Genomic DNA, 22,836 nt, shown 5'->3' with positions numbered 1-22,836 from the left:
TTACAGTGGAGCAAGGCCATATCTGTCCTATTTAACACCAAACTAAAGCCTTGGAAAAGAAGATGAACAGTGGGGTGATAAAAGTTGATTCATCCAGGTATTAAAGACCAGGGCTGAGTACAAGAGCTGCAGGCAGGTCTGAACGCTGAGTGCCTGCACCGTAAAACAGACAGTTGAAATTCAGTATAAATAAAGCGATGCATATGGAACAATAATTTAAAAAAAAGCTTCAGCTTCACAGTGCAGAAATAAGCACCGAGTTAATATGAAAGAAATGAGCCCCCCATTTTAAGAGCTCTAAGAAAACATCAGCTCAAAACTAGTACTGGTCAGAAAAGCAACTGGGGAAAGAAAAATAAAAGCAGAAAATGCTCTTCTATCTTGAAAGCTTTTTAACAGGACAATTGGAATGCAGCATACAGGAAGGATACATGGATGGCCAAGAGGTTACAAGGGTCTCTCCATGTGACACAGTTAAATAGAATGTCCTCTCCTGTGGACAGCTGTGAAGCCTGAAGGTGACAGGGCAAGACTATAAACACCAGGAGTGCTTTGAAGCTCTTCACTGTTTCTTCCAGTAAAAAACAAACAAACAAAACCAAAGAAACCCCCAAACAACAAAATAAAGCAACTAAGAGGTATAAAACTGCAGTGTATAAGATAAAAAGGAATAAATTGAATTCTACATGACTTGTAGGTAAGCTACAGAAATTCTTGACCCATGCTAAAAAAAGCTGTCAAGGGACTGGACAAACTCATGAAAGACTATCCACCAAGAACTTCAGATACAGACATACCACTTCTTGCTTAAATTTGTCAGCTGGGAAAAAAAATTAAAATCACTGGCAGCTAGGAAAGTATTCAGGGTAAACAGATGTTTGGGCCATCTTAATATTCCTTCCAAGGTATCAATGGTCAGAAAAATGTAGTGGGCTAGACTGATTTTTGGTCTGATTCAGTATAGCCATTCTTACTGCTCAGCATCTGTTAACCATTCACACTAGATAAGCAGAATGATTGGCTTGAATTAGCTCATTTTTATTATGATTTTAGTTAAACCAGGGAACTGAAAGTTTATGCATAAGTTCCTCAGTCATGGCCCACATATGTCAGGATGTGAGGTGTATATACTGGACTGAGATGTAGTTTATGGAGTATCTACTGACAATGCCTGAGGAGGAAAAAATGGATGACTGCAGGCGCCCTTCACGACAACCTGTATAAAATAGTCAGTTCAGCACATTAACATGAAATCCATGTTTACAAATCTGAGGAAGAGACACACAGAAGAACAGGAAAAGTATATTTACTTTTCTATTAAACTTCCAACCAGAATACATTTTCCCAAAACAGAAGTTAAAGCTTTTACATTACTGATAAGAATTTCATAATGATCAACACCAGATTTTCTCAGGAGAAAACAGGTAAAACGTTGGTTATACTCCCTCTCTGCTCTCCTGGCGAACGTCATCTTTTTTCAAGGTGAAGTATTATCAAATCCTGTGAATCTCAAAGCAGCGTTCTAGTTCCTACTTACTTCTGGATATTTTGTTTATTTTTTAATTCCAAAGTACTAATAAGAAAAGGTTTTTTTATAGCAAATTCCTCAAGCCTATTCTAAAAAAATGTTGTTAGAGATCCCCTTTATAAGACCATTTTAATTTAAGCAGCAGCAAATTTGTTAGAATGGAAGTCTGAAAGCATTTGTATGACCTGCTATTACAGCTTTTAAAAAAATGCAACTCATTTAATTGATACGTTGAACTGTTTATAACCTTCCTCACTCTTCCCAACTAACCTGAACAACAGTAAGCAGCCTCATTCAACTCCAAGTTTTATAAAATTTTTCGTAGTGATTAAAACAAAAATTGTCACACATACCCTCCATATACCATCTGTAAGAGTTAGTGCCTCAAGCTTAGCCTAAAAATCTTTGCCATAGAGAAACCAATGGAATTTAAGAGAATTAAGGTCTCTAACCACAGAATTTAGGTGAGAGAGGTCCAATCAAACCCAGCCTGCGCCATATTATTGATAATGTCTAGTTTCATCCTACTTTTTTGTCAAGAATATCAAGTACTGACTGTTTACTCTAATGACCTCAAAGTTTAGCTTTGCCTGGCTGAAGTTGTAGATTCTGAAGTTTCATTGCCATGCCCATGTTCCCAGAAACCTTCAATTTGCCTTGAAAGAATGCCTAAAAAGAAAGAAAGATTATATGAAATGCAATACAACACGTTACCCCAAATGCACCCCTCCCAAAAGTTATGGGCTATTATGTATGTGCAGGTCCTGGCCTGCAGTTTTATAATTCCAACAGTTCTAGCAGACACCTCACATTCATCAACAAATGTATTTTCTGACACTAGAAAGTAGAATAGTAAACTGAGAAAGTTGTATGCTTATTATATTTGTGATACCTGAAGAGAATAAACTTGGTATAGCTTGTTTCTTGGATTATCATATATCATATCTGTATACAAAGCAGGGCAGAATACTCAATGTTTTGGTGATGACAGTTCATAGAATAAAAGTTCACTATTTCAATTGAAGACGATAAAGCAATAGTGCACAGTAGATGCCACAACTGATTTCTTACTCAAATTCCCCCCAGCCATTACTGGTTTTGTTACTGATGAATTCAGTTTTACAAATCTAGTTTGTGAAGCAGACACGCTGAAGATTTGGGTTTTTTCCTCTGGACCTTGTAAAAAGATGAACTGCATGCACTAAAATATCCAAATTGTAAATGTAAAGTTGCAATTGCTTCTGAATTTCCTACATGTACATTACAACATTTCTATAGTGTGTTTTACCTTCAAACTTCTCCTAGACACACTTTAGTTTGTGAAAATTCTTATTTACCCTGTGACTAGCAGACCAAAAACTTAAAAGAATGTTACCCAGAGCATTTCAAATTTAGAAGTACAGAACAGCAACTTAAAATTAACTTAAACGTCCGGTTTACTTGTATGCTATGGCTGCTTTTGACACACTGAGGAATAAAAAAACCAAATAATCATAGGCATTCAGTGGATGCTCACCTCAATTTCTATTTTTCAGCATCAAGATTACTCCTTACACTAATGCCAGCTATGACTGTAAAGCCCTCCAAACAGCAGGCCAACATTCCTCCTTTCTTAAGTCACACTGCAAACACTAGTTTCTCCCTCTTCTCTGCAAACTAAGCACTATTATATCCCTTCTGGATTACCTACAGGATGTCTGAGAACATACACCTGTTCAGAAGAGTAGATACTGTCTTTCTTGATTAATCTTACTTTGGCCAATTTGTTCAGAGAAAGTAAAGAATTGTCATTTTTCAGATCAGCCATGGCAGTTTTGGAGGGGATTTAAATGATTTCAATTTAAACACCCTCAAAACAAACAAACAAGTCAGTCCTCATCTCATCTTTGCTATACTTACTGTCTGAGGATTCATTTTGCCAGTCATGAGAGCTAACAGATCAGCGTCAGCCATTGTAATTGTACAATCCGCCTTCTTATCTGTAAGATAGAGTTGACTATGAAGATTCAAACTGAGAGATGAAACAGTAATAGAAGCTGCAACTCCATGAAGAATCTGTTGATACTACAGGTTAGCAAAATGGTACCCGAAGCACATACAAATAAGGGCCATTATAAAAATATCAGCAAAAGATCACCCAATAGCCAGCAGGCATCTGTGCCACCTTGTATCACAGACCATCCCAACACTCAAGAAAGATGGACCTTTCTGAAAGGTGCTAAGCAAATTCATTCCTTGAAAAGAAACAATAATCTACTTGTAATCAGAGAGAATGTTAACTGCAAGAATTGACAATCGTCTTAAGTTTTATCAAGCTTAAATTTGCTAGTATTGAGATCAACTCAGAATAAATGTGTTTTCCCCTGTGACACTCTCTGAAGATATTCATCACTGAAATTTCAGGCATTTCCTGCCCTCTCCTTCAATGGGAACAACATGTGCATTCTAAAAGCACTCATTTGAATTAATTCAAATCCAGAAGTTTTTAGGATCTTCTTACCAGAAATAAGCTGAAAAATTATTTTAATAAGCTCTGACAGAAATATTAATGTATATACCAAAGGGCTAAAAACTGCACACATCTTTTCCTACACTCATCTTATTATTAAACTTAACTTTTTGATAAAATGTTGTCCACACAACAGAAAACAGTGCATTGCTTTTTGTAATAAGCTCAATTTGTAATTAGATCAATTAATTCCAAATCAAATCCCCATCATGTTTTTAATTAAAAGCTTTATGACACAGGTTCATGGATATATGAGATTCTGAGGACAGACTGTTGTCTTTGGCTTTTTATTTACATTACTAGGATGCATGACTTCAGATACGACTCGACATTTTCATGGCAAAGGCATAAATCCTTTGTTTCCAATACTTTTATGGGGTTCCCCACCACCACCCAGTTTGTGTCTTATTTATGTCTGCCTTTTTTAAAATGGAACTTGAAATTAATATCTGCTGGTACAGTATTTAAATCAGTCAAGTTTTATTGCTTAACTAGCTGCAGAGGAGATACACCAGCTTACCCCTTACCAGTGTCTCCAACAAAGCAACTGAAGAAACAGCTACAAATTACATTTCTGGCCCAAATTTTAAGAGGTGAGCACAACAAAACCCCTGAGGTTTGAATTTTTGTGGTTTGTTTTTTTTTTTTTTTTTAATTCTGATTCCTGTAAGAGTCATATGACAGATCTGTCTGGAGCCTTTAAGAAAACATGCAATTATCTAGACAGAATTCAGAGTAGACAACATTTAATTCTTGGTCTGAAACATCATGGATTAAAAGTGTCAGTAATAAGAAAAGTTTAAAATTAAGGTAGCTTTACACCACTTTTGCTCAAAGTCACTATAGCTTAAAAAGAATATGAATTTATATTCTTTGCATTAGTTTTATGTGTTTTCTGCAATGACATAATAAAATAGCACTGACCTGAATCAATTGCCACAGAGCCTTTACCATTTTTCACATCTACTATCCAAGTTGCTTCTTTCCCACCAGGACCATCTTTTACTTTGAAGGCAAAGACTCCACCAATTTTCTTGACAAATTGCTCTCCTTCCTGTAATGACCATGTAATGTGCAAATTATTCATTTACTTCAAAATAATTTTACAATAGTTTAAATTAAACAGAAGGTCACTGAAAAACCTTTACCCTTTCTACTAACATAGAAAAATCTATTTCCCTCTATTAGGCTTCATTTAAACAACCATTAAAAAAAACAAACAAAAAACACAAACACAAAACTATGACTATCTATCTTAAAATCTATCAACTAAGAAAAATGACCACTGTCCTAACAGTCTTGCCTTGATGTAAGTCTGACAAAATGTGATTTCTTCTTCTAATCACACTTGCAAAGCAAGCAACAAACACCAAACACAAACTTAAAGTTTCTTGTGTTAGTTAACAACCTCCTCACATTCAGTAAAGGCAAGTTTAGACTGTGATACCCTTACGCAGGTAGGAACTGTCTGAAAAAAAGTAATTTAAAATCATGGCACAGCACAGAAAGATTTCTGACACAGCAAAATTCAAAGCTGTAACATTTGTTTCAATGAGCAGTACTGAGGAAGTGATCAATGCTACTATATTCCCATCAGGTTTCACACACATTCTGTCATAAATTAAAATCCTGTTGTAAGTAAAAAAGTAGTCAAATACCTCTTGGAGCTTCTTTTCAATCTCTTTGAAGACCAAATGTGACTTAAATCCATCAACAGCTGCACTGAGAGGCACAGCCGCAATACGATCAGTGCTGAAATGAAAAATCCATTCATTTACATACCTTTAATCACATTTTCAGCATCTTCAGATTATCATGAATAGGCCTAACACCAGTGAGAACAGCCACACTGAAACACTTTAGCAATATAGAGCAACTGTATGATATCAAACTGAAGCTTACTCTCTGATGGGCTTGACAGCTTGAATTACAATCACTTCAAGTATCTACAGGACGCTAATTTTATAATGAAATTAAATCATTAATCTTGTTAAGATAAATCAGCAAACACTATTGCCACACCTTGTGTGAAGAGAGAGCAGCACATGCACCATCTCAGAGAAAATTTTTTTTTTGGCAAAACAAATCCCCTTCTCCCTCCCAATTCATGTGGGTCTCTTAACTGTCACAAGAGGTACTAAGCATTATTCCTGATTCTCTGGAGCAGTCACCCTGCATGGCCCGATAGCAGCAGGAAACCTAATTCTTCATTTCTGCAGAGGCACCCAGAGCCTAAGTAAGTATAGAGATGTCCAAAGAAAACAGCAATTCAAGCAGCAGAAAAAACAAGTTTACAATTATTACCATCTCCTGGCAGCAGAGTTCAAAACCGTGGTCAGGTTTGATATTGTTAAAGTGACAGAATCACTTAAGAAATGTTGCTAGAACTTATTTGTGTGGTACTAACACTACCCAATAGATGTAGGCTAGGGTAGCAATAGTAGGGACTGTCTCATCTGAAGAGGACACATCATTTTTGCCAATAAACCAAGGCTGTACTGACAGCATGTAAAACTGTAAGGTGTCAAAAAAAAAAAAAAAAAAAAAAGCAGAACTGTTTCAAAGACTAATCCAAAATGGATCAAGTCCTGCTGTCATTTACCTTGATGTACGTTCTTGGCAGCTATTACTAAAGCCACTAATTACAGGCTAGATCTGAATCCAACGATTAAGTCTATATGCATTGCTGTAGAAAAAAAATGGTATGAAGTATCTTCATAAACACAAAACGCCACCACCTTTCCCTTTATTACACAATACACAACATCATTCAATTACATAAGCGGTGCCTGAACAGATTAGCCACACTGTTTTGTTCCAAAGTCTGATATACATTAGTGCAACTCCTTGTGTCAGGCATCTCCCACACACAAAGCCTTTGGGAGAACTAAAGGTTTTTAAGCTTCTCTAGCGTAAGATGAAATGAGTATTGCTAAGATTTCTCTGTTTTGAGTTGTACCTAAGAAAGAATTTAAAAAATTCTCAAAACCAATGAAGGTGAAGTGAGCTGTAGTAAATTAGACTTAATTTCTTCAGGAGAAATATTATCTATACATGCAAAATTTTTCCTGACAGTGTACCAACACCCACTGCCAAGTTTTGTGAGCATGTTTGAAGAGCATCCATGAGAAGACATGATTTTTCCTGTATCACACCTATTTTCTCACATGGTCTAACCTCTTACAGATTACAGAAGTGACACAACTATCACTTCTGACACTGTACTACAAAAAGTTACTGCTGCAGCCCTTCAAAGTTCAATTGCTTCTCTCATTACCTCTTCCACACATTATATTGTCACCTCCCAGGAATTGTACAGGTCTAGCTAAAACAGACATTAGAAATGAGTTGGGAGGTGAATATTTCTTTCTGGAAGTCCAGTACATGATAAATTTTACTGTTCACAGGTTTTTAGAGCAAATATAAAGTACTAGCATCAAGCTTTAAAACCATAATACCCACAAAGAGTAGCTCAATCTTTCTAAGCAAAGTTGAAAATGAAAACATACAGGGAACTGTGTATTAAAAAAAAGTCTCTCCTGAAATGCTGGTATATTTACAAATTTTAAGTATTTTCCCTCAATTCCTGTCCATCCTAGCATAGAACTATAGCAGATTGCAAGACAGCTTCATAGCAGTGTTCTCTTCTCACTGTGAAGTATGCTACAATTGCAAGTGCAAATTCTTTAGCCAGGACTGGACGAGTAACATGCCTGAATTCTAACGAGTACTTAGAATACCCATGTAACACATACAGCTGAAAGGAATTCTTCATGAAACCAAACTAGTAACAATTTTAGCAGTGAAAGCAGTGGGTATCTCTATTCCCATGGATGTCTTGCTTTTTTTGGCAAGTCCCTAGTTTCAATTAATTCATTTTAATGTGGCCTGTTTTGTTCTTAGAAGGTTCTTCTTGTTTTGTTGGCTTTTTCCCCCAAACATCAGACTTTTCCTTACAGGAAATCATGTGAGCCATTTTTATGGGCCAGTTTGCTCTTTTCAATAACTCACAGTGCATATTGTTTATCAGGAATAAGACACTGTGTAAGTTATTATCTCTGTATACATCTGTAGTGCTGTAAGGTACACAACAGTTCCAACTGCTGAGCAAGTTTTGGTTTATAGTGCAACTTCTTCCTTGCACAGAGGCAAACATTAATTCTAAAAAAATAATTTTGAAACACAAAGACACGGGAGCACAGTCAACAGAAAGTGAGCTCAGTTTACACCACTACGGAAGCCACAGTGAAAGTTTCCAATGACAGTATAACCAAGACCTGTACACGAATGCTGAACATGCATTTTTATTCAGCGGTGCATTTTCTTGCCCTATGCTCTATAGAGCTACAGTCTGAAAGGTGGCTATTTTGTAAGGTCTTTCAGTACACACAGTGCTTTTTTTTTTTTTTCCTCCTCAAGAAGTCAGCTACACGCAGAGGGCAGGCCCTCAACTGCCCCACCACTTCTTCTTCCAGGGCATTCCCCAGTGGAATCGGACCACCTCGTCTCGATTAAGCGCCGTGGGCAGCCACAGCCCCGCGGGGCTCTCACCTGGCGGCTCCCGGGAAGCCCATGCCGTAGAGGGTCACCACCACGGCCCCGCCGACGCCCAGGTTGTGCTGCAGCGCGACCTTTGCCCCGGGGACCTGCCTCCTCCCGGCCAGACCGCGCAGCTGCCAGCAGAGTTCGGCGCACTGCGCCAGGCCTGAAAAATCGAGCACAGAGCTTAACTGGTTAAACGAAGTAAGGAACATACTACAGCTATATTCCATAAACTTCCTTCCCTAGTAAGATATTAAGTGAATACACGCAATGGGATTTGAGAAAGTTAGTTCTTGACAGCTCAGATACCTAGAAATGTATTTTCTTGGGAGGCCCAAAATGAAGGTGAATCCCTTTTCATCATAGCCCTGATTTTCAGATCGCATTTACCCTCGGTCTCCCCCCACTATTCTATCAGCTATTTCTGGAATTATGATCCAGTTCCACCGCACACACGGTTCTTCTTCCCTCCACCATCCCCAGCCCTCCATCCCTTCCTCTCCTCGTCCCTAGACAACTGTGTAGGCCTTTGGGCAAGGCAGAGGAGGAATCTGCATTTTACGCACCGAATCTTACACGTTGCCAACTGAAACATTACGAAGAGGATGAGTAAGAAGTTTTATAATTCCAGTCATAGATGAGAATTAACAGGTTTCATTTACATTCTCTCAGCCTCAAGGAGAGAACGTATACCGTGGTACAACCTGCCCTGAAACCGTTTGGAAATTTAAGATGACTTGTATGACCTCTGATTAGCATCTAGCTAGCCTCAAAACTGTTTTATAGTGAAATTAAGCTGACAGTCTGTAGACAAGCCATTTTCTGCATGTTAATGACTCTTCCCCCCATCCCATGGCAATAGAGAGAGGCATGAATACCAGGAATTGCCTCTACATTTATCACTGTGTAACTGACAAAAATTTAACACAAACCTAGCAATGTAATACTCTCACCCTGTTACAGATATCCACAGTCTCATTTACCCAGAACATTTTTCTTCCAAAGTTTCCTAATACTTCCCCCCCTACGCTAACTGCAGATTACCTAGCTGTTATAGCTGTTTAGATTAAGGTTTGCTGTTTTACAAGGTTTCCTTTTCTTCAGTTTTCTGACAACTTCTCATTTCCAAACAAGGAAGGTGAATTATCTTCACAAATCCAAACACATTTTATTCAAGAGCCATCTCATTTGGAAGCAGGCGTAGCAGTTTAAAGAAAACAAAAACCAAAACAAAACAAAAAGGAAAACCTATGTTGCTGGGAAACAGTGACTAACTGAGCTTCTGTTATAAACATCAGATAAATATTTTGACATCCAAGGCTTAACAGAAATAGCTTTTATTACAGCTAACAAGGGCACAGGCTATTCAGGTGCAGCAAAAATCTCCAAAATATGAATTTTAAAGGATGACAACATATGAAAATAGTTATTCAAACTACATTCAGCAGAAGTTGTACTATTGAGCAATTAGTCAGAAAAAAGTTAAGCTGTTTTGCAGGTTGCTTTAACACCAACAGAAGAAAAAGCACCATAAAATTAAATAAGTGCTAATGATGAAATTCACACTCCCAAGTCTTTTGGTTTGAGCAATTCTACATCGTCAACCTGCCCTAATACTTGCATTAGTTGGAAATGAGAATCAACTCCAGAGCTTCCTTCTAGTCTTACGAAGCCCTCATGTTTCATACAGACAAATACAAGTGGGAAGCATCTGCCTGCTCAAGAGCTGTATCTCATATCTAACTGACATGACTAAATGAAATGTTTTTGCATACCTGTAGCACCAAGTGGATGTCCCTTTGAAATCAAGCCACCACTAGGATTAATAACCCATTTTCCTCCATAAGTATTGTCTCCTCTGTCAATCAGGTCACATGCTCTTCCTATAAAACAGTGTTTATAAAAGAAAAATGTTCCTTTTTTGTTTTTAAATGATTTTTCAATTCTACTGTCACTTACTGAAGATGCTGCACGTCAGTCAAAACCTAGCAAATACTACACCACAGATTTTACAAAGAGCAGACTGAAATTAGCCAAACTACATTAATGAGGCTTGCTTATACCACTGGAGAAAGCATAACATGGAAAAGAAGTAAAAGGGCTAGTGTTTGATACAAAAGCTTTTTAAAATTTGCTGTTGAACTGTTTTGTTGATATACAGTATTATGATATAATCAATATAATGAAGCTGTTCATTATTTTATTAATAAAACTGCAGTGGTAACTATGTCTTTTGTAAAAGAGGGGTTAGTCGTAATTTGTGACCCCCAGGACATGGAGGTCCTGGTGAACACCAAGTTGAACATGAGCCCTTGCCACATAGAAGGCTAACGGTACCCTGGGCTGCATTAAGACATTAAGATCGTAAATAAAACTACTCATAAGACTGATGCTTAGAATTGCTTAGCTTTCCAGACTATTAGTTCCCATGTCTCCAGCAGACAGTTCTCCCTTTTAACCAGTCCCTTATCCTTTATTCTTGTACCAGCTTCTTCAGCCTACATTATTAACGTTGAAGTCTAAAAAAGATCTGCCACATTTCCTGTATTTATAACTTACTTCTGCCATTAAATGAGAATACCAGGTTAGTCTTGCACATCTAAATCCACAATGTGGTTCATGCCATTTCACTAATCTCTATGTCTAATTAGTCTACCGTTCCAAGATAAGTTTCACATACTATTAAGGTCAGACTGACTGAAAGGTGGTGAGAATTGCACTATTAAATTACCATACACAAGACTTACTGCTCAAATAGACAAGTGCCACCAGAATTCTTCTGTATCTTCGGTTAAAGGAATGAAGCTAAAAAGCTTAATGTATCTACTTCAATAATGTCAAACATTTACCATTTTTACTGCAGATACCATAAAAACGCAGCAAAGACAACAGTAAAAAGCAAGCATTCAAAGGCAAATATCTGAAGACCTACAAACACATAAAAAGTCTTCCTGAAGATCTACGAACTTCTCTGCTTCAGTGAGAAAGCTTAGACAATACAATACACCATCTAGTGATAGAGTATGATATTTTCTCAAAATTAGTTAAAAACAAATTAGAGAAAGACTATATCAGATGATTATTTATGCAAAGCAAGAATACATTTAGAGTTTAAATATATCAAATACTGAAGTAGCAGTTCAATGCATTATTTATTTGAAATCAAACAAAAACCTCTTCAGTAGAAAATTTTGATGGTTTGACTTACGTACATAGAACTAAACTCCACTGCCATTTAACCTGTTGTAAATCCACTCGCTTCAATTAAATTAAACTAATTGGGACTGATTGTGCATTGTTATACAGTTGACTTTAGAGGCACGTTCACAACTTGCCAACAGCTCTGTATTTTCAAAGGCAAAGATGTTTCAAGATTTTTAAAAAAGTTATATCAAAGATAAGTAACTTGGTAAGGCCCTCTATAGGCAATTCTTGTCCAATTTTTATCTTCTTAAAAGGAAATACAATGATGGAGGGAATCTTGGGATAGGTAAGTATATAGTCCTGAAAAAGGGGCATAATACTGAGAAAGATCACAAGAGTCCTTAATTTCCTTGCTCTGCTTGCTTAAAAGAGCCATCCCTGCACAAGGTAGCCATATGACTTCACATAGTTGTCCACACTTTAATTTGCCTTGTATATTTCTTCAGAAATCACAGTAGCACACTCATTTGTTAAACAAATTCTAGAGTTTGCAGGTCTTCCTTATGTTACTACAGTGGTAACTTGCTTTTCCCTCTTATGAGGTTAGCTAATAAGACTTTCAAATATAGAGATCTGTCCAGTAGACAACTCAAAGTTCTAATTATATGAACAGATAAAAAGATACTTTTAATGCTTTCCATTTTAATAAAACAATAATCTCCACTGACGCTATTACCTTCTGGACAGAGTCCCAGAGCTTCGTAAGTAATGAACTCATTAACTGAGAAACAGTCATGAAGTTCAATCACATCAACATCTGTAGGTTTGAGGCCTGCTTTTTCAAAACATTTTTCTGCAGCTTTTTTAGTCATATCATAGCCAACCTGCAACAAGAAGAAATTGTATGTTAAAATATCATTAAAGAAACATAGCTAGCAATTTCATTTCTACACTTAATTTTAAACGTGATTCTATATATCCTGTAAGTGAAAGTAACCTGTAGGAGGTGGCATTCTAATTTATTTTAATGCATCACATATCACAGAGTTTAATATTCATACTGTATGAATTGTATAGAAAGAAATAATACATTCTAAGTCTCGTTGTTGGCATGTGGAAACTTTTCGGGGGAATATCCTCTATTTTCTCAGCCTTGCTCACAAGCCAAATTGCTCCTTTGCATGACTCAGACCAACAGCCTTGAAACAAATCCTCAAACTGTCTTGCTACCTTTTCCTATCAGCCATCTGACTAGAATTGTATTTGAAACCCAAACAGAACATGACTGCAGTAGAAACTATTGGGTATTCTAATGGTTTGACTTACTTCCAATTATTTTAGTCAATTTGCAGTGGGATCCAAATTTTGCAGTTCAGGTCTTTCCCTTCATTCTACTTCAGCAAGTAATCATGACTATACCCAACAGGTTATTTCAGCTTCAGTATTACACAGACATAAGTAACATTAAGTTTCATTATTCTTATAAACAGAAAAAATAAAAAAATGTTTTTCTTGGTGTTCAAATTGTTTAAAAAGTAGCCTTTAAATAATTTGTTAAAAACTAGGTTTTTGATAGCCTGTTTATAAACTTCTTACTGTTATCCCACAACCTCGTCTTTGCTTACTCCACCTGCCCAATTTTACATTCACCACAAAGTATAATTTGTTTGCTTACTGACATGGAAATGTCTACAGTATCATCAGGACTTGCAGGTATTAAAAAAAAAAAAAAAAACCAAACCCTGGGGAGTATCAGGGAATACAGAATTGTAAACCTACCACCATCATACAACTGTTTCCTTCAAATGTGCTTGGATAATCAGTAGCCATCACCTGGGCTAGAATTTCCACAGCTTTTGGCTGCAACTTATGCCTTTTCACAAACTCCTCGCTAGCCAAAATTGCAGCTGCGGCACCATTTGATGTTGGACTAATTGAAAGAAAAATAATGATGTCATCATTCTAAATAAGTAATGTCAATCTTCCATAGAATTATCTTTTAATACAAACCAAAAAACCAAAAAGGACAAATGAAAAACCACTTTCTTTGGCTGATGCCACTGAAACTATAAATTCCATCAGTGTCTGCTGGACGCTTTCAGTAATATTTATAACAGACATTTGAAAAGCATGACATCAAAATAGAAATGTATCATTAAGGTTTTTCAATTTAGAAAAAAACCAAAGCTTCTACTTGGCGATAAACATTGTTAACAGGAAGCCTTTCAGGAGTGTATAGGAAAGGCTGAAGAGAAGAATTAACACTTAACAGCAACAGATGCACATTGGTAAAAGATACAGAATGACGCGAGAGCCCCGAAGTACAAAACATATTTCAGCTTACTGTATTATACTGTGAACAAGTATCTAGATAGTGTTTGGTCAAGACAGAGATTCCACATTTGTTTTATTTATTTTAAGTAAAACTTCTTATAATTGGTAAATTTTGATTTACAGGCAAAGACTTTTATTTAATAGATGTCCTACCATATTTGTCTTAACATCAAGATTTATTTCACAATGCTAAGTCCTCTCCTTACCAACACTGTAAGACAGTCAAGAAATCGAAAATTTTGCGGGAATGCAGAACTTCATCTAACGTGTACTTCTCTTGGAACTGGGAATACCTGAGAAAAACATACAGATGCCATCTTAGTTTTAGCACAGCCCTTAGCAGTAGACATACTCATATGACACTATCAGGCAGCTATAGAGCTGTTTTTACAAAGTATAAGGCACTGGATATAGAATTTATGCTGGGTATAATTCTCATTCCATAATAAAGAATATACTCTGCAAAGTATTTCTAAAAATACTACTCAGTTTTGCATGAATTTTTTAACAGCAATGTATCTTCAATATAGAGGTAGAGTACATTACTCACGGGTTGTTAGTTGAATGGCTATGATTCTTCCATGCAATTTTTGCAAAGTATTCTGGATTTGTCCCTGGAAGGGGAAAGCAAGCTGTGTTGAAATACTTTGTTTACCCAAACAGTGCTAAGATAGCATTTTAAATATTGTGTCATAAGAATTTGACCTTTACAAGCATCTTTACAGGAGACTCATTGTTATCAAGGCTTTCGTTAGAACTCAACTTAGATCTAAAAGTTAGATAAAGGCTACTAAACATGGTTGAGTTTTAGCTAACAGAACATCCTACTTGGATATTTAACACTTACTAACATAAAAATACGGAAAATAAGTGCATTTTATTTGAGGTATTATTATATTACTGAAACTTGAATGCTCATTTTCCTATCAGTGCAAAACAGCTGCAGTGAAATATTGGAGTCTAAGTCTAAAATTCTTCCATATACTAGCCTAAAACTAAGTTCAAATAAAAGATCCCCAACAGGCCAGCCTGTTACCTGGGAGCCAATTCCCTTGTCTGGTGAGGGGGTAAGAAACGGCACTGGCAGCCGCCTAGTACTATATATTGAATCAAATACTCCAAAGCTTTTGTCAAACAATTCAGTCCCAAGCCTATCTACCCGTCCTAAGACACAAGGAAAAAAATGCAGGAAGTTATACAACCTTATCGCCCAGACCTTACAGAAGCACAAACCATACCATTAGCATGACAACCAGACACTCTGTATCACAGCCTTAATTTTGTCTCCTGATGGTTTTGTTTGCCTACACATCACCAACTTTTCTGCAGGTAACTTTTTATCTAAATGTATTCCTGTATGCATTAGCTGTAGATGTTGCAGTTGTAGTACTTGGGTAAAAGAAAGGACACTGAATGCCATCATTTAAAAAAAATGAAATCCTAATACATATTTTTTTAAATCACTTCATTAGAAGAGGACAATGAAAAAATGTATTTTAACGTACCATATTTCTCCATATGTTCTTTGCCAGCATTTGCAAACATCTGAGGTGCTACTGGAGCACTTGCTAAGCCATATTTATTTATCATAATTTCCAAATGTTTGTCAATTGGATTAGTTCTGTCTGAAGACTAAAAAGAAGAGAAATAGTTATAAAGCAAGTCATAATTTCCTTTTCTTTACAACATTGCCACAAAAGTCCCATGGATTTCAAGCAAAATAGAGGTTTTTCTGATATGGTAACAATTCCACTGGACAGTATGCTGCACTTCAGTGACATGTTTTGAAGCATTCATAATTTCCCAACTGTAAGAGTAAATAAGCAGAAAATGCTTAACATTATAATCACTGCACTGACTCATGGCAAGGACCACTCCTATGTGATTTCTATCACAGTCACTATTTTCAGCAGAGGACTTCAGGTATTTTTCACCTCAGCTGAAAATCCTATAGTTAATATAGTTCCAAGTTATAAAATTAATACTGTATTAGTATTTTCAATGAAGCTTAGATGAAAAATCATAAAGCATGTTAAAGATAACTCTTACTAATTTCAATCAGTTGTTAAATTTAACATTTCTCACCCAAACCTCTGCATATATTATCAAATTAGGCAGTTCTGTAGTTAAACAACATATGGGCTCTAATATTGCTTGCCATAAGGCAAAATACAAACAAAACCCCCCACGCTTCTCCAGTAAAAACAAAGAAGAGACAAGAAAGAAAGGTTTACAGAAGCCCTTAGTTTTTGGGAAAGTGTGTTAACTGGTCAACTGAGTAAGCATCAAGCCAAAAGCCAGAAGACCCAGATTCTTTCTTTGATTTGCTGTGTCATTTTGAGAAAGACACTTCAATTGCTCAATGCTTCAGTATTCTATCTGGTATTTTCATTATTCCCTATTAACCCTGCCTTTAACATATTCTTGGCAAAATACTAAAAGCATGACATACTACATAAAATTAATTCTAAAACATTCCATACAAAATTTGCGTATCATAGCTGCTATCAAAATCATAAAACTCATTAAAAGTTTCCGTGGATCAAAATAATGGTTTATTTTGTAATCATCTACAGCAACATCTTAAAGCAACTGGTATTTATGAGAATATGTCTCAGAGAATGAGGAGGTGTATTTCATCTACGAATACAATGAAACGTATAGAGTGTTTCAGACACTTACACCTGAACCAAGGGATCCTTTTGCCATCCTCTCAAAGCCAAGCGCCAGAACACAATCTGCCAAACCTTAAAATAAAATTTGTGGCTATTTAAAACACAATGTAATTATAAACAAAGTTATGTACTAACAACTATTCAATTACAAGAAATCTACATAAACACCTGCCAGCTGCTCTTCCTCCTTTCTTCATTTTTGAAAAAGAGTCAAATTGGGGTGGGAATGGTATTGATACAAACATATTGATACTGAAGAATGAGAGATCACTACAGGGTTTGGGTTTATTTTTAACCTGTTTGACAGCAATTATATTAGATGACCAAGTACTTATGTCTCTGCTACAAATACTAGAATAATCATACAGAATGTTACTATAGTTTTCATTACAGAAACATCAGCATTTAAGTGCAAGAAAGTATCAAGTCCACAAAGGAACTGCAGAAACAGAAGGAAACACTCATTGTCAGTTCAAAGCATAGTCTGTCACAAGGCATTGCTCTCTTCCCCTTTCTTCCAAAAACATGTTAGTCAAACACTTCTGTTAACTTCAAGTTAAAAAGAAAAAAAAAGCTAAGCTTTTTACCAGATTCTTCTCTCCTTTCCATCCTGCAGAGTCTAGCGTCTTGCAACAAGACAACTATAATGCAACTTGTTCTGCACTACTCCAAACAATTCTTCCAGAAAAAACTTAACTGGCTTACTACTTACTAGGTTCATACAGTTTATGACACAGGAAAGGACATTTATATCCATATACACCACCTTACTGCATCACAGACATAGTTTCTTGGGTGCACACACAATGCTCTAGTTCATAGTGATAGTCTTTTTTAAGTGCTTGGTCTTGTATTTGTATATACAACTGACCAACCTTTTCAGCTGAGTGAGGCAGAAAACACAATTTTGCCTATGAGGATAGGACATTTACAATCCAAAGTACTCACACATTCGCTAGTTCCGTTCTTCATTCAAGTTATATTTATAGAAATAGAGAATATGTATTACCCAGCCCCAGAGCAAAACAACTCACCTCCTTCTACTATTTGTCTGGCCATGAACAAGGCAGTTGATCCAGTAGCACAGTTGTTGTTAACATTAACGATAGGAATGCCAGTTAAACCCAAACTGTGATAGATAGCCCGTTGTCCACAGGTTGAGTCACCTTTATACAGAGACACAACATTAAAATAAGGTACAGGCTCAAACTTCACTAGCAAAAAGAAATCCCACCATGTATGTGCAATGCTACCACTTAAACTGTAAACTTGAACTTTTTAACTCTCATCTTGAGTATGTCTCTCAAGTATCCACAGCACGAGAACCTTAGAAACAAGATGAAAATCATCAGATTTTAAAAACAGAAGTTTGTCCTGCTTCTGTGATAACAGGCCATGAATGAATCGAAGGTAACTGGACTGGACAGAAATGTCTTAGAGGTGTGGCTTGGAAGCTGCCACAGGTATCACAGCTGACTGACCCTACTTCAGTTGCCACAATACAGTCATTAATAGAGAAACAGGAAGAAAGCAAATGGAAAAATCTTTGGAATGGAAACAGATTTCCCTGTAATAGAAATCTGATTTTGACTGCTTTGAGAAATACATCAGGCATCTGTGAATTGGAGCAACAGGAAAAGGTTCAAACCAGTCATTTAACACCATCTCCTCTCACTACAACAAGCAGTGACTGCAAGTTAAAAGCTTCTGCTGAGGGCGTCTACTAGAAATCTGTTTGAGGGTTGTGCTGGTTTTAGCTGGGATAGAGTTAATTTTCTTCATAGTAGTTAGTATGGGGCTACGTTTCAGACCTGAGCTGAAAACAGTGTTGATAATTCCGGGATGTTTTTGTCATTGCTGAGCAGTGCTTACACAGAGTCAAGGCCTTTTCTGCTTCTCACACCACCCCACCAGTGAGGAGGCTGGGGGTGCACAAGAAGCTGGGATGGGACACAGCCGGGACAGCTGACCCCAAGCGACCAAAGGGATATTCCATACCATATGATGTCATGCTCAACATATATAAAGCTGGGGGAAGAAGAAGGAAGGGGAGTGACGTTCGGAGTGATGGCATTTGTCTTCCCAAGTAACTGTTATGCGTGATGGAGCCCTGCTTTCCTGGAGATGGCTGAACACCTGCCTGCTGATGGGACATAGTGAATTAATTCCTTGTTTTGCTTTGCTTGCGTGCGTGGCTTTTGCTTTACCTATTAAACTGTTTTCATCTCAACCCACAAGCTTTTTACTTTTACTTTTCCGATTCTCTCCCCCATCCCACCGGGGGGGGAGTGAGTGAGCGGCTGCGTGGTGCTTAGTTGCTGGCTGGGGTTAAACCACGACAAGGGTCCTGCTGATAATGAAGGCAGGGCAGCACTGTGTTGGTATGTGAATAACCCAGTTATGTCTACATCAGCTGTGAAGCATTATTCTGGAGCCATACTAATGCACGTACTCTCAATAATCTTATACAGTACATTAAACCATGGTTATGTTTCTATATATGTCCATAGGATCAAAATAGTTATGAACCTCTCACAGAGTAGATCTCATCTACCACTTAGAGTTGAGTCCAAGCAGATATCTTTTACGTGCTCTTGGGCTGAAAGTGCAAGGACACAGTACATGTTTGATCCCCAAAATACCCCTAGCAAGTGTCTTCAACTCAAGAGCAATGGATAAAGAAGCATATCCATTCTAATGTACACAGCATCACACAAAGAATAAAAGAATTTTCAAGTCTATTGCTGTAAACATTATAATACGTAAGTTTTGCACCACTTGAATAAATATACCATCTGATCTTGCTGAGAGAGCTACTTGTATAAAACACCTTTGCAAGACACAATTTTATGGAAGTCTTTCCATACCTGTGACTAGAACTGTAAACTCCACAAATAAACAGACATAGATCTGTGATCACTAAAAATAATAATTTTTAAAAAGTTGGAGACAGTTCTACAAACTGACACGATTAAATATTACAACCTGAAATTGATGGGATTCCCCCATACTTTATCCACACAGGTGTCTGCAAATGTCAGGAATGTCACATCCCAAACAAATGACATTACTTACCATAAACATAACCCACACATGCCTGCTCCACTGCTGAATAAGGAATCCCAGCATCAGCTAAAGCCTTCTGGCCTAAAAAAAAGTTTAAAAGTTGAAAAAAAAGTTTAAAAGTTGAAGAAAAAAAAAAAAGCAGCGCTCTCAACCTTAACAAGCAAACCTAGAGTAGCACGTGTGATTCCTGCATTCACAAACAAAAAAAAGAGCGTGCTGTAAAAATTCCTTATTATATGATGTGAATGGTTAATATAATCTTGCATCTTAATTCTCATAAGGACAATTTTGCAGTATTTTGAGTTCTGAACAAGCTCCTTTATCAGAAAATTTCATGCAATCAATTCTGCGTTCATGCACAAAGGTTGGTTGTCCCAATGAAAGTATGTTTGAATAATATAGGTAGGTATGAAATTACTTAAGTGTCCAATTCAATTTTAAGCTATCCTTCTGACTTCAGTACTGGAAGGCAGTGAGTTGAACAGGTCAGTTATGGATTTTGTGAAAGTGTTCTTTTTTTATCAGTTTCAGATTTGCTTTTTACTATTTATGTATCTATTTACTGAACAGTAACTGTTCCTTCATATGTATAACAAAAAGATTGACTGTAAGACTTAAAATAAGTGTCAGCAATCAAACTAAATGCTTTCTTTGTTATTAAATTACCTGCCTCCTTAGCCATGTCAGGATAATCAACGCTCTTCTCACTAGGCTTTGTGAACTGACAAGAAAAAAAGGAGAAAAAAAAAAAAAAGAACAAATCACAGTGAGACTTAACACATTTTTTGCTCAAATTGGTATATTTAAAAGCTTTATATTTAGCTTTGAAGCAGGTTTGTGAACAATCAATTTTAAATAATGCAAAAAATTTAATTTAATTGACCCAAAAGTGCATGCACAAAACCTGCACAACTCCCCAGTGCTACTGCCAGACCCTGTGATGGCTAAAAACAGAAAATAGTGCAATTTTATGGAAGCTGAGGACCATTTTTGCTCAGTCTTAAAGAAGGTCCATGACTTGTATGGAGATGGACAATAACCCTGTCCAAAGCCTGTGCGTGGGACAGAGAATAACTGTCATCTTCACTGATTCATTATAATACATGACATAATCTTCACTAAGGCTTTGATAAATACTTCCCTTCCACTTTGTTATACTCCTATTTGTAACAAGAAAATGCTTGTTCTTTGTACGGAACTTAATTCTACATAAGCCACCCTTTCCCAAGCCTTACTCCACTTTGTTACAAATCATATCGTACCTTACCCCTCACCATTGGAGTAGAGGTGGTATTTCTATTTTCTTTGTAGTATGACTCATTGGAGTCCACCAACAAATACATGTGTTTTGCATTTTTACACCATTAACAAAAACTGTCACTGCTAAAAAAAAATCCTCATGCTAACTACTTATAGTTCTACAAATTATTTGATGTTCACTGTTAGTATATAAAAGTTAATTTGCTACCTCCTTATGCTTACCTCCCCAACTCCAGTCTTTCGCAACACTTAGCTGTACTTTCTGTAGTGCTTCCTTTCCCTAATTTAGACAGAGAACCTTCACACTGAAGGTCACAAGAAAAATCAGTCAGTGAATTGATCATTGTAAAAGTCTGTAAGAGCGACTGACGTTACTTGGGCTAACAGAGGAAAAAGGAGTATTGACGATTTCTCAAATCACACTAAACTGGTAACTGAGATGATCCACTTCTGAAAATGAAAGGCATGGTCTGTAGAACTGACAATTACACAGGAAACACAGATTGCTGTTTTGAGAAGGTATACCAATTTTTAGCAGACATTACGCCATTAAGATTAAAAAGAGAAAGGATACAATCCTAAAAGACTTCATAATAAAATGCTTAAGGTGCAATATGGTGTCTGACAAGTTTCAGTTGTCTCTTCCACGCTATTGTTCCTTCCTTGAGCACAGCACAAATGAGTTTAAGGTGAGGTCAAATAACTTCCAAAACTACATTCTGTGATCCAGTCCAATAAACACAATTAACAGAATGAAGTCTTTTACCTTTTATTTCCTCCCCTATCACATCACATGCTCGAGAAACACCCATGCAGCAACAAAAAAAAGTTATTTAAAATGGAGGGGGTTTTTTCTGACTGCTCTGGCAAATATCAAAGCAATCTTAAGTTTCATCCACTGAGATAAAAACGGTTCCTTTAGCTTTTGCTCCTCTTTGTGCCATGCTGTGTGAATTCTGTGTTGGCAACCGAATGACCAGGTACAGAAACGCATCAGGAGAGTATCTGTAGAGCACCTGCTCTGCTGCCACCAGTTCTCCCTGAGCCCATCAGCTCCCCGGCCATTCAAAGTAAGGGGACAAGCCCTTGACCCCAGGTTGCAGTGAGACGGGGACACACTCAGGCCACTGTAAGTCTGTTATATCGACCTGCTCAACGGAACTTCAAAACGTTTAACTTGGCCGGCGGATCCGTCCTCCCCGACATACTAACCAAAGGTGAACTTTGCACGGAGCCGCTATCACCCGGGCCCAACCCGCAGGCCCAGGCTGGCACCACACGCCTCTCCTCTCTGCAAATGCGCTCCTCAGAGACAGCAACCGTACTTTGTGACGGGCCTTATCCCCATCAGGGGACGAAGCGCACGGCTTCCACAACGCCGCCGTCCCTCCGCGTCCCCCTCAGCCGCCGGCAGCGGCGCCAACAGGGAACGCTCGAAGGGGAGACGCCTCAGGAGCGCCGCCGAGAGAAGACCCGCTCGGCCCGATCGCCCCCCGGGGGCCAAGTTTCCCTCTCCGCTCCCACACGGCCTCAGCGCGCAGGCGGTGCCGGGGAGGGCAAAGGCCGGCGGCGCGGAGCTGGGCCGGCGCGGCGGGCAGCCCCGTACCTTGGTCATACCGACGCCCACCACGAACACCCGCCGCTGCATGATGGCGGCGGCAGGCGCCCGCGCGCGCCCCCTCCTCCTCCTCCTGCTGCCCTCCGGCCGAGGCGCCGCCGAGACCCCTCGCGCGGACAGCGGCGCGCGACAGCTGAGCGAAGGGGCGGGGCGAGCGCCC

The 22,836-nt window shown here is 37.9% G+C and overlaps 1 protein-coding gene across 4 annotated transcripts; it reads right to left on the bottom strand.

Moving 5' to 3' along the window:
- Window positions 1–1,286: 1,286 nt before the first annotated feature.
- SCP2 (sterol carrier protein 2) lies at window positions 1,287–22,729 on the bottom strand. Of its 4 annotated transcripts, XM_050901180.1 has the most exons (17): window positions 22,665–22,729; window positions 20,465–20,519; window positions 19,808–19,879; window positions 17,767–17,898; window positions 16,740–16,804; window positions 15,563–15,689; window positions 14,608–14,671; window positions 14,264–14,350; window positions 13,503–13,653; window positions 12,460–12,607; window positions 10,355–10,462; window positions 8,589–8,742; window positions 7,266–7,274; window positions 5,696–5,789; window positions 4,962–5,091; window positions 3,428–3,507; window positions 1,287–2,197 (listed from the first exon to the last, which is right to left on the bottom strand). In XM_050901180.1, the coding sequence occupies exons 1-17, from the start codon at window positions 22,704–22,706 to the stop codon at window positions 2,102–2,104; spliced, it is 1,614 nt and encodes a 537-aa protein (XP_050757137.1). In that variant the 5' UTR covers window positions 22,707–22,729; the 3' UTR covers window positions 1,287–2,101. The 4 variants fall into 4 exon arrangements, with proteins under 4 accessions (XP_050757137.1, XP_050757141.1, XP_050757140.1 ...); XM_050901184.1 differs by lacking the exon at window positions 17,767–17,898; XM_050901183.1 differs by lacking the exon at window positions 19,808–19,879.
- Window positions 22,730–22,836: the final 107 nt, after the last annotated feature.

This window comes from Gymnogyps californianus, chromosome 8 (assembly GCF_018139145.2).
Source record: "Gymnogyps californianus isolate 813 chromosome 8, ASM1813914v2, whole genome shotgun sequence".
Taxonomy (NCBI): domain Eukaryota; kingdom Metazoa; phylum Chordata; class Aves; order Accipitriformes; family Cathartidae; genus Gymnogyps; species Gymnogyps californianus.
Note: the sequence above shows the minus strand (reverse complement) of the source record. Positions and strands in the feature narration are given on the sequence as shown.

Coding starts and splice junctions, on each gene's coding strand:
- SCP2 (XM_050901180.1), bottom strand. CDS start 22,706: ATGCAGCGGCGGGTGTTCGTGGTGGGCGTCGGTATGACCAAG. Junction 12,608..13,502: donor GAAACAGTTGTATGATGGTG/GTAGGTTTACAA, acceptor TTCTTGTTGCAG/GTTGGCTATGATATGACTAA. Junction 2,198..3,427: donor GCAAAATGAATCCTCAGACA/GTAAGTATAGCA, acceptor CTTTCTTTTTAG/GCATTCTTTCAAGGCAAATT.